The sequence below is a fragment of the Artibeus jamaicensis genome, unplaced genomic scaffold, assembly GCF_021234435.1.
Source record: "Artibeus jamaicensis isolate MK-2021 breed Jamaican fruit bat unplaced genomic scaffold, CSHL_Jam_final contig_426, whole genome shotgun sequence".
NCBI classification, from domain to species: Eukaryota; Metazoa; Chordata; class Mammalia; order Chiroptera; family Phyllostomidae; genus Artibeus; species Artibeus jamaicensis.
The window spans coordinates 1,784,610-1,796,932 of NW_026521826.1; the positions used below are offsets into that span (position 1 = coordinate 1,784,610).

General features: G+C 43.3%; 1 protein-coding gene across 7 annotated transcripts in view; it reads right to left on the bottom strand.

Annotated features, from left to right (window-relative positions):
* The window catches only part of FRMD4A (FERM domain containing 4A), a 313,254-nt gene that overhangs the window by 107,143 nt on the left and 193,788 nt on the right, over positions 1 to 12,323 (bottom strand). For 6 of the 7 annotated variants that reach the window (XM_053665757.1, XM_053665755.1, XM_053665758.1 and 3 more), the window contains exons 6-7: positions 7,452 to 7,508; positions 6,947 to 6,969 (exon numbers count right to left, since the gene is read on the bottom strand). In XM_053665757.1, the coding sequence (XP_053521732.1) occupies positions 6,947 to 6,969; positions 7,452 to 7,508 (80 nt within the window). Of the gene's footprint in view, positions 1 to 2,181; positions 2,532 to 6,946; positions 6,970 to 7,451; positions 7,509 to 12,323 lie in introns of those variants that run through there. The other variant, XM_037141258.2, reaches the window with a different exon arrangement.

Consider the following 12,323-nt stretch of genomic DNA (forward strand, 5'->3'; position numbering starts at 1 on the left):
CCCTTTTTCTGCTTTTGCGAACCTAGAAATAGTTCAGGTTTCAGCAGACAAAATGGGGACACTTGCTTCTCTCCTGTGACAGCTCTTCCCTCAGGTGTGTGGTGAGGGCTCCCAAAGCTGGTGGCTGGGGACAGTGCCTGGGAAGTCTCTCCTAACATCCTACCACTGTGTGACCATTTGCAGACAGAAAGAAGCACCTGGGGCCCTCCTGAGATTTTTCCAGCATGGGACTCCAGAGTCTGGGCATGTGTTATGGATGACTACACCACACTAACTCACCAATCGCAGGGGGGCAAAATCACGAACATATTTATGAATTATGTGCCTTTCGTTCTGATGTGAGTTGCCAACTTATTTAAGGAAAGATTTCCTCTTTGATCAATAAGTTTGGTTTCCCAGGGTTTTGTGAATGTTTGTGAAAATTTTCTGAACTTCTAGTTATAAACTTATAAAATTCAAACACAAATTTTTTAATGTCTACAATTTAAGAGTTTTACTCAAATAGATAAACAACTGATTAATCTTCTACAAGGTCACCCTTTAGATTGGGAATCTAAACTCTGAAAACTGACACAGTGTCATAGCCATGAACCTTTTTATTATTCCCAAGGTCAACTCCAAATATGATATTGATATTAAGTAAATGCTTAACAAAACAGACAAGCTATCATAATACAAAATTTCCTCCTTGTTTTACTTGTCTAAATTTTCACAGCATTTGAAGAATATCATCCTGCAAAATAACCTATCTGGATACTATTCTATACTTGGAAAATGTGAATTACACACTTGAAAATCTCAGTAAAATGGACTTTTGTGCACAAAACAAAGCTTTCTGTAACAATCTGTAATTTCCCCCTTGACATTTTGTTTAAAATTTTCATAGGTTCTGTTCCTCTCAAAAGGTCTTTCTGGCTTGACATGTTCCAGTGGCTTCTCCCTCGGTCTTTAAAGCATGGGAAAACATCACAGGCCACTTTCTTCTGTTTTTGGCAAAATAATATATGAGAATTATATAAATTTAAATTCTTCTCACAAAAACTGTTCTTTGGGCTAATACATGTGTTTCAAGCTTAATGGGTAACTTTTTTCTAGGAAACTTCCAATAATGAAATTTGAGGGTTTGGGTATTCCAAGGTATTATTAGGTTATGTAAGTTATATTCCAAATGTTGACTATTACAAACACAGCTGTTTGAGTACTTTTTACTAATTACCTAAAAGTCTCAGCAAATCCCTCTCTTACTATATGATTAGTGCCAGCTGTTTTCTTTCAAGAGGCTAATGAAAAAACAGTAGGGAAATATACCCCAAATGATAGAATGCTCTAAAAATGATTTAAAACTGAGCCTGCTTTGACTCGTAGCAGTAAAATCACTTATGTAAGTGCAAAGTAATGACATTAGTAGACTAGGATTTGTGATTTATAGACTCCTGCTTTAGATTAAGCAACTTTCAGTGCCATTAGCTGGGCAAGAAAATAACGTTGTCATCTTTTTAAAGATAGCAGTCTATACAAACGTTTATGCTATTAAAAAAGTCTTTAGAAGAAAACTAGCTCTTTGTCTGCTTTTCCTGTTGACCTTCTAAATTCTCCCTCTAACCTACGGCTGGCTAAACGACATCATATAGTTTAACATAAAAGGCCTACAGACCTGGGATTTTCAGATGCCAGTGGGCCAAGTTTCATTCACATTAATTCACAAATGCTCTTCATAAAGGAAGAACAGATTTCAAACAGAAAACAAAAATCAAGAGGTTTTTTTTTGTCACAGAAATTTCATTTATCTTTCCTGACTAGTGAACACATGGTCTGATGGTTTACAGAAGATAAAATATTAAAAGGTTTGTGGGTTTTTGTTTCTTTTTTTTGCTTCTAACTGCTCTCCTAGAGCGCAAAGAACTTGCAGCCTGTGAAAGAGGAAAGGAATTTTTCAGCACAAGTAAATACCTCAACTTCTCTTCTGAAATGGAGGTGAAAATCAATTTTCTCTGTTAATGAAAGACTGCCATTCATTTCTATTGACTGAGTAACACACTGCTCTATTTCTAAAAGCATTTCCCCCCCCCAAAGAAATAGCATTAGAAACCTGCAGGTTGATAGACCAGGGATATAGTAAGGTTTCTTACTGCCCAGTGAACCCTAATAAACAGATACTCCCTCACAGGGACAAGCATTTACCTCTGTGCAGACGTCAGACATGCAGACCCCTAAGTGCTCAATCACAATTTCGCTTCTTGTCCTGCAGTTTATTTGGAACAGAGAGCCTACAGACGCTCCGCCCCTCCACAGCCTCTCATGCACAGGACAAGCCCCACTGAAAAGGTCAGCGAAATGTGCCTGTGGGTCTTTACATGGAATTCCCTTCATGCCTTTTTCAGGTGCTGTTTGCTCACAGGTCCTAATAAACCTCATCCTGGTAGAAGCCTGTTTTGATGATTAGCATTAGTGCATCCGGCCCTCTGTAACACAGATACTTCCAGGTCCCAACAGATGGCCCGGATTAACAGGGCTGTAGTGATCTGGTTTCGATAAATCTTGTTAGCAAAAAAATCCTACGTAACAGATGTTTTTTACTAGTCCCCAGTAATGTATGGGTGATTTTTTAAATAACAAAGGTAGTGTGATTTGGGCATTTATTAGTGCTGTTCAGCATAAAGTATTTTTTAAACAATTCACTGATTTGGAGAAATGTTCTCTAAAATGATTTTTTTCCCTTCTTTTTTTGGTGGCACACTTTCAGACAGGCTGACAGGAAGTAAAAAGTGAGGTGAGCCTCAAAATCCAAGTATGGAGATTGGCCACAGGGGTTTCTGAGATTCCATAAGGTTCCCTTAGGGAAAGAAACAAAAACTCAAGTTCTTGAAACACCTCACTTAATACAGCGTACCAATGTCTCCTATCAAACTAAATTAGAATGTAACTATATAATTTGGATGTCCTGTTCAAAGTAGATTAAATGAGGTGATTCCTGCATTTACCTATTTAAAGAAGAGACTGCCTGGCTGGTATATCTCAGTGGATTGAGCGCAGGCTGCAAACCAAAGGGTCGCTGCTGGTTCAATTCCCAGTCAGGGCACATGCCTGGGTTGCGGGCCAGGTCCCCAGTGGGGGCCATGTGAGAGGCAACCACACATTTATCTTTCTCTCCCTGTCTCCCTCCCTTCCTCTCTCTCTAAAAACAAGTAAATAAAATCTTTTTTTTAAAAAAAGACAAGATTGCTATTTTCCCACAGTAACCCAAGGCTTAAAATTTCTTTAAAAAAAATAGGAAATGGGCAGTGTTCTGCACTCAAAACTACTGCACAGTGGGCGCTAAATAAAGTATGTATATCATAAAACATAGCTGACTAATGTTCAGCAGTGACTATCAAATTAGAACATTCTGTTTTTAAACTGTGTTGACCCTTCACAACCCAGTATTTTGCCTATGAAAGCTGCCATGATTAACAGTTCTTCGGCTACTCAATTGTTTTTAAACAGAAATGCCAACTCCACTGATTTCCTGATGGCTGATGAACATTCATTTTTCTACATAGATATACACCAGGAAATGAAATATGATGACTACATTCTGTGCTAAGGAAAATAATACAAGAGAGAAAATATTATTTTTAGATAAGACTATTTCCTAAATTTTAATGATATCTTATAAACTTGCCCACCATATGTTGGAATATGAACATATGTGACAAATATTTCTTCCTATCATGGGCAATTCTTCTTATCTATCTATTATACCTGAGTCATTTTCTTTCAACGAAGCTGACCCCAAGACTTCATTGTAAAGTTCAGCAAGACAAGGAAGCGAGCATTCCCCTTAACTGGAAAGAAAAGGGAATGTTATATAAAAATGAGGCTTCAGGGGTCTGCTGGGAGAAAAGTCCAAAAGAAGAACCAGCCCGGCTACGGTTCCCTGAGAAGCTGCGGTTTGTGCTGCCCTGTGGTTCACTTTCTCTGACAGGGTCTCAGCACTTTCAACTTCTCCCTTCTGTAAAAATAACCCTCTTCCTCTTCTTGTCTTCAAGAGAACTGCTGCCTTAATTTGTAGGGTTTTAATACTCATGCAACATAAATTTAATTTGTATATATGCATATACACAATGTATGTAAAATGAAAATATATAGAATAATAGCATCCTGGGCAAAGTAGCCTAATAGGAAGTTACAGACTCAGGACCCTTGGGCAATGGAACAGTTACTGTGCCTTTTGGGTATAGGACCACTAGTTCAAAAGGTTATTTGACTCTTCAGATTCTAGAATATTCTAGGATTATGCCCTGGACCATGTCTGACCAAAAAAGGCTTCTCCCGTGTTCTATGTGTTCTAACCTGATATCTCATTTTATCAGTGTTGTTCAGGAAAACATAATGTATTTACAGGGTATGTATGCAACTCAAAGCCATGCAGTTAAACACAACTAAGGTTGTATAGCCTTGCATGAATTATCAACAGAGCAAAAATAACTTGATATAAAACCAAATTATGAGATTATGACATCTAAAATGCCTAATCAGTTCAGCCACCACACCAAATGTCGTCATCCTTCAATGTTTCAGGATTCCTCCAGGTGTAGATGGCAAGAGGCACCGACAAGGACTCTAGAACAATTAATTCCCAAACTGCGGGCCGCTCGAGCCTACAAACCACAGGCCGGCCTCGGACAATGGGGGTTTGTGAGGAGTCAGTCCCAGTGACAGATCACCACACCAGGGGAGGTGACGGGCATTTCATGGGGGAGATACGCTGACCCCCTGGATAAGGTGTCTGACCTCTCCCTCCCTGACAGCTGCTGTTCCAAACAAACTGCAAGGCTGCCCTTAGACAAATGAAGCCAAACCAGGATCCTGTTCCTCTGAAGCCAACAAGCTGGCATTCCACACGCTCATTAGGGGGCCTGAGTTACCGCCAGGCCAGGCCTGCACTTCCCCCTCCCTGTGGCCGCAGGTTCCCATGCCCTGTGGGGCCAGATACTGCTGTCCGCAGCGCACATTCCATCCTGTCAGGGCGCTCTCAGAAATGAGTAATAGTTACAGCAGAGGTCAGAGCTGGCCGAAGAACGGGGGGAGAGTATCTCCAGAGTAAGTGGGCCACACAACACAAACCGCTCCATCTGTGACTGTCAAACCATTTTTCATGGGACTCCAAAAATCTTCATCAGGAGATGTGAACTTGCACTTACCAAAACTCCTAAACTGACACCAGATGAGGGGCATCTAAAAGTAACAAAGGAGCAGAACACAGAGTACAGCTCCCGTAGCCTGTTGAATGTTTCATTCAGCAAATCCAGTGAGTGGTGATTGGCCACCTGTAGCGTTCAAGGTCTCTTGATGAGGCTTTAAAAAAGCCTCAGTTTAAAAAAATAAAAAGGACTATCTCTGCTTTATAGCAAGAACTTGGGAAACCCAAATAAAAGGGGCCTGGAGGTCTCCCTATGCAAATATTCAAACTGAGCTAAGGGGACTACATTTCAGAATTAGAGGTCAGCACACTACATCACGCTGGCCCCATGCAGTCCTCTGCTGGCTTTGTGTGGCCCGTGAGCTAAGTAAGGATGGCTTTTATATGTTCGAATGGCTAGGGTAGAGGGAGAGATCAAAAGAAGAATATTTTATAACACATGAAATTGTATAAGAAATTCAAATTTTCAAGTCTATAAAGAAAGTGTTATGGAAACACTGCCAATGGTCTATGGCCGCTTCTGCACTTGAGGAGAGTTGAGTCACTGCAACAGGACTCTAGGGCCTGCAAATCCCAACGCATCAACCATCTAGCTTTCACAGAAATCGTTTGCCAAGCCTTTAGATCATCAAATAAATTTTTGCTTTTGCTGAGAAATCTGAGGGCATTTACCTCAGGTTCTGGTGTAAATATTTAGAAATGCACAAGAGAGAAAAGCAGCAGCAGCTAAGACCTGAAGAACCAGTCAGCGTGAACTCGACAGAGCTAGCCAAATACAGGTAGGCCACCGCGTGAAGTAGTTGATGTTGCATTTACAGATCAAACCCTCGAAGCATGAGAAAACATAAAAGTTCCTCCATGGAGGAGAGGTGTAATTAGTGCTTCTTTCTTAATACCAATTTTGCTAATTGCCCATTAATATTAGAGACAGAATCCCATGCCCCATTGCTCTGTTTTCTTGCACATGTGGTTTGGTCTTTCTGCCTCCAGACCTTGATCCTAAAGAGTCAGCTCTCCTGGGCTTCTCCCAGGGGAGCTGATGCAACAGAAGCCCAGGAATAACATCTGTCTCTGAGCAGACAGTCCCACTGGTGGATGGCTACCACCACCTGTTCCGAGAAGGCTCCAGTAGTTGAGAGGCACTTCAGCCGTGCCGGTCAGCAGGCAGTGCCCATTGAAATGAATGGCAAGACTGAAGTTTGCACTCTCCGGGGTTACTATTAAAGCAGTGCACAGGTTTTGCAGTGGTTCAGTCTGTCTCTGTTCTCTCTAACATGGTAGATGGACCAGAAGGAAAAGTAGAAGTGGGATATTACTTCTATAAACACAATCGTCCTGTGGGATAGCAGTCTGTCCCTTGAGGGTCAGGGACTAAAACTGAGAAAGAAAAAAATAAAGATGTCAACTTCCGTCCGACCGCCAGGGTTACCTGCAGCCTGATACACACCACACTGGTGGTTCATGGCATCACAGAGGCACTTGGACAACCCAACAGACCTCAATACCATGGCCTGGGTCCTCATCTCAGCCTTTAGGTGACCTCTAGGCTTTTATTTAGTACAGAACGTCCTTCTTTCTCATACTATATTTTCTATACCTGATATATCTGTTTTAATAGACAAGTTGACAGCTGGGTCTCACCATAAATATTTATCATTAATAAACTGACCTCCTACAAAGAGCAGAATACTTTCTTTTAGTAGAAATGCAACAGAATACATTTTTAAGCAAAAAAAAAAAAACAAGAAACTTTTGTAAACTTACCTAGAAAAATCTCCTTTTGCCTCCTGTGGAAGAAAAATTTCAGTATCAGTGAACCACTCCAGTTCAGTGTTAGAGACTTTAAAACACACTCTATAGTCAGGGCAGCTCTGCCACGGAGCAAGCCTAGCTTACCACTGCCGTGGCCCTCTCCACCACAGCAATATAATTGAGAAGGCTGCATGCATTTTCCACTTAAATATAAGACACTAAACTAAACTTTAGAAAGATACATATAAAGCAAGTGATTCGTGACAACAAATCACAAGTCTCCACCTCTAGGCCCTGCTCTAACTTTTTCTAGTTTCAAGATTTTGAATCAGAATGTGTGTCTGGGTAGAACCCAAGAAGCTCCTGCTGACTGCCTTGATGTAGCATCCCTAATTTCCGCCCCTCTGCTGCAGCTAAAATGATGGAGACACCGAGCTCTGGGTACGGCAGCTGGCTGTGCACGCTAAGTCTTATTCCCCCTTCTTTTTGGTGTGGCCAGGAGGGGAGAGCAACTTACCTGTAAAATATAGGAGGCTAATTCAAACACCACTTCACTATCTACATCAATCAGTTCCTGCAAAGAAAAACCAACAAGGTGAGTTTGGTACTTTAACAACTCCGCTATGACATCTTCCTAAAAAGAGGCCTGGTCTTCCTTTTCTGAAAAGTTCCCCAAAATCTCAAACACTCAGGGAATATCTCTGGTAGCCAAGGTGTCTCTGAATTTCTTGGCCCCAAATGCTCCCTGACATCCCTTTACAACTCTTGGCCAGAACAGCCCCGATTGAGCTGGGCTTACCCTGTCGTCTCTTAGGCCTCACCTTTAAATCTTCATGAGAAACTAAGAAGTGGGCCAGTCCCAACTTGTCACAAATCCGTGAACCTGATTAATCAATGGAGTTAAGGTTACTTGATAATGAATCCTGTTTTCTTTGTAAACTCCGTTTCAGAACCAGTAATGAGACTTTATTGAAGGAAACTGTATTATGGGATTGTGACTCTTTAAATTAAAACAAATAAAGTTAAAATCCGGTTCCTCAGTTGCCACATTTCTTTTATGCACTCAGGAGTTCAGTGTGGCTGCTGGCTGCCAGAGCACATGTACAGAGAGCCTTTCTGTCACTGCAGAAAGTTCTGTTGGTCAGCACCGTCACAGAGAGTTCAGGGTCAAAAACGTGTCTGTCCTACTGGTCCTTCACCCAAACATTTAATCAAGATCTATGGACATGACCTTAAAAGGACATAAACCTTTTGGAAAAAAATCTATCATACATTTTTCTTTCACTTAATATATACTTTTTCAATACATATATAGTTCCTATCTCCTTTCTAAACAGTTTTATTGAAGTGCCATTGATACACACACACACAAACACTGCACATGGTGAATGTACACAAGTTGGTGAGTTTCCACAAATGCACGCCCCTGTGCGCAACATCGCCCCCTTCAAAGTAATGAGCACATCCCCCCCCCCAAACTTTGTGTCCCTTTGTGTGTGTGGGGGGGGTCTGTTTGTGTGTGTGGTAAAAACATGTACCATGAGACCAACCTTCTTAATAGATTTTAAGTACACAACCATGTATTATTATCTATAGCTCAGATCTTAAAGATGAAAGGAAACCTAGACTCCATCAGCATGGAAGAATAATAACAAAATTAACTGACATTATACTTCTCTTGTCAAACTGCTAGTCCCTTTCTAAAATCACTCGATCCCAAGTGAGTGACTAGAGCACAGAAAGTTAGAGCTGGGACAGACCTGGACACAGCTAGCCCAGCCACCTGCTTTCACAGAGAGCGGAAATCCAGAACTGCAAGGGACTCGCCCGAAGTCATGAGGCCTTCGTGGCAGTGATGGTGCTGGAAACGCCCCCAAATTTCTTGGCCAGCATGTGACCTTCCTGAGGGTGTGCATTTCCCCAAATTAATCAGGACTCAGTCGTGGCCAACATATTTCTCAGAACCACATCTACCATCAAAAGTAGCTGAAACAAGAATTACTTTTCATGTGAGTTATGCACTAACCTCTGATTCATGGATTTTCTAGTTATTTTTGTTTTTCTGTGGTCCGGAACTGGCCCCTGTAATTCAAAATAACGCACTAAAGCAAGCCTGTATGTTCTGAGGGAAGGCTATGCTTCAGGCTCTTTTGGGCTCTTTCAGGCTTAGGAATTTCAAAGGCAGATAATAATGTTTGCTACTGAACCGCCTTAGAAGTGTGGGCTAAGAGAACTAATGAGAGCATATGGAAGAATGGAGGACAATAATTCTTTATGCTTAACCAGCTGAAGGGGCTTTACGACCACTGTAATTGATACAGACTGTCAGGGCTGGGATGCGGAGGAATGCCGGGAATCACGTTCCTGGGATCACCGGGGCCCAGAATGTAAATCATTTAACAGCGCAGGAATGATTTAACAGAAACACAGTCCAGGCTTCCACAGCAGTTCACCTCTACTCAATATTCATTTCCATTCCCACCCGTGGGCTTCCTGAAGTCGCTCAGGTGCACTTGTTAGTGTGTTGGGATGCAGGCTCTTCGGTCAAACATTTACCCCAGGGCTGCAGCCGAGGGTCAACAGCAGGCTAATATTTAACGTCTGAGGGGAGGCTCGCCTAATGTGGAAGTCAAAGCCAGCCATCAGGAAACAACACTTGTAAGTGAGGACACAGCTTTGCGCTCATCCTTTGACTCGCCTCCTAAACGAGGTCTACACTGTGGGGAGGAGAGTGAGGAAGGCAGGGGGGAGGCGCGGGGGGGGGGCTTTTAAGTTGATTTGGTTTTGCACAGCCTGTCCTGCAGTTCCCAGAGGGACTGCTGGTCACCAGTCCGGGGTGCACATTAACTGTAACGTACTTATTCAGAGTTAAGCTACTGAAAATGCACAATTAAGTGTCTGACCTGACTTATCCATGTTCTTTCTCACCGTATTTGTCCTCAGGTTAAGTGGGAACGACCACCTCTAAGTGGGGGGAGTTTTCACCTTCTCTGACCATGACCATTCCCCAGTGAAGATATTAAACACAGAGAGAGCCAAAACGTGGTGGGGGAAAAGGATTAAAGAAGAAAGTGGCTCAGACGCCCTACACATTTGCAAAATCTGAGGGAAAAGAGAGTTGCACTGTGACTTCTTACCATTCCTACCTCACCTGGATTGAGTTCAAGACTCATCTCACCTCTCCTCAGCACAGCCAGCGCAGACGTCTACGCGGGGTGTGTAGGAACCGACGTAGGAAGGGTGGGAAGACACAGTCCTAATGGTGAAGAAACTACTTCCCTACCTTGCAGTCTCTGCCTACTGTCTGATGTCTAGTGTTCATAACACCTTTCCCCCTTTTACACTCAGCCCTCCCAGCTGACTTGATCTTTGAAACTCCACTGTGATGGCACAGAACTCTCGACTCTCTGCCCATGCCACACATTCCCCACGGTACTTCCGAGCCTGGAAACTGAGATCACCGTGCAGACTAGGGAACACATTTCCAGGGACCCTCCTCACAGACACACACCGCCATATAATGTTAAAGAGACAGCTCTGCCTCTTTCTCATCTGACTTCTCCGGCAGCCCAGAGGTGGCTTCCTTCATGTGTGTCTGCACATGCAGAGAAAAGAAACTGAATGAGACCAGAAAGAGCGTGTGCAAAACCCCCATGCTTTTCCTGGGGGCTGGGTTTTCTCTTGACTGGGAACAAAATGGGGAAGGAGGAGGGGGAGCAGGAGAAGGCCTTTCATGGAAGACCTACGGGCATTTCTCTGGTAGCATGACATTCCTCTGTGCCCCCAGTGCCCTCAGACCACTTGCTGGGGTGGGTGGGACGGGTGGGGGGTGGCAGGGTTTGCTGAGCAGGAACCTGGCCTGGGAATCTAAGGTGCTCTGGTGGGCACATAATGATTTTATCTTGAGACTCACTGGTAAGGGGGAATGTTGGAGGAAGGGTAGGTGATGTCTGATAGTTACTGTGGCCATTTGGTGTGCATTTTGGGGTGTCTGCTTCACATACTACTGAATAATGCGTGCTTTCTTTGATCTTTTGAAAAATGATAGGGAAAGACAAAACGTGACTACCTGCAGGTGTGTGTGTGTGTGTGTTCAGAGCAGGGCCGCGAGGAGGGCCCCACTTCCTCCCAGTCAGCACACTTTCTCCCAGGTGATTAAGTGGCTGAAGGAAGAAGCCTGGGGTCATTTATCAGCAGTGTGGTGCCTAACGATGTTCTCGGAAAGCTTTCCATCTCAGGGCATCCAAGCGTTCCAAACAAACCTCCCCACGAGAACCCCGAGTGGCAGGTGTTACGGACTTTCTCCAAAGGCCCGAGAGCTGAAGGATCTTGTCATGGTCCCCTGGCGCGAGGACGGTGGTGGCGGTCTTTCCACTCAACCGAGAACCTTAATGAAAAGCATTCCTCTATGGTCAGGAATGACAGAAATTCCAACTTTCACGCAAGATTAATGAGATAATTATAACAAAATACAACTAACGACCATATGGTAGGTTGAGAAGATCCCAGGGCGGATGACCTTTGCACAGTCCGTTCGGAACGACTCACGGGGCTGACCCACTGGTTTTCCAAATGAATCCTACTCACTGTGACTGCCTCTCCTCTTGCCCACGGAACATCCGAAGATTGTGGTTTCTTGCCGTCCTCAAGATCATTTCTCCATTTACCTGAAAGTTCTGGGTTCTAGTTCTAACATCCAAAACCCCAAACAGCTCTGGAACATTGAATAAATCCCTGATCTTGGGTCTCATTTTCCTTATTAGTTGAATGGGAATAGTGATTTCTTTTCCAGTTATTTTACTGAGTTTGGTGAGGTGTAAATGTACGAGTGATTTGGAAACTCTAAGATACCGTACAAATATCATGTCTGTATTACTTATTTTTACTGAATGGTGCTTACAGATAATCTGAACTCCACAGTCTTGCCTCTATTCCTCAGCATTTTGGACATATATAGGAATCTTTAATAAGACGTATCCATTTTTAAAGAGATGGGCAGCACTGTGTGTGTGTGTCTACCTGTGTGCATACCATCCAAGAGGGTCCTATGCCCACACCGCACCTTCCCTGTGGCTGTGTAGCTGCCCCACCTTATTGCACAACTCGTAATGACTACAGGGAGTCATCCCCAGGCCAACTGGAGCTGTGATGGCATGATAAGACTGATGCCATCTTGCACAACTTTTTCTAGCCCTTTGCCAGTTTTTCATCAGTCAAGTCACTTCATGTTTGTCTAATCATCCTGTGGGGTACATGCCATTCATGCTGGGCCTCCACTCTCTCATTCTGTGGCACAGGCATGGCTCCTGCTGTCTACAGCCCATTTAATGACCCTGAGGAATCTTTTAGAGGCCATGGGACAGCCAAGATGCAGAATACGCATGAGTTT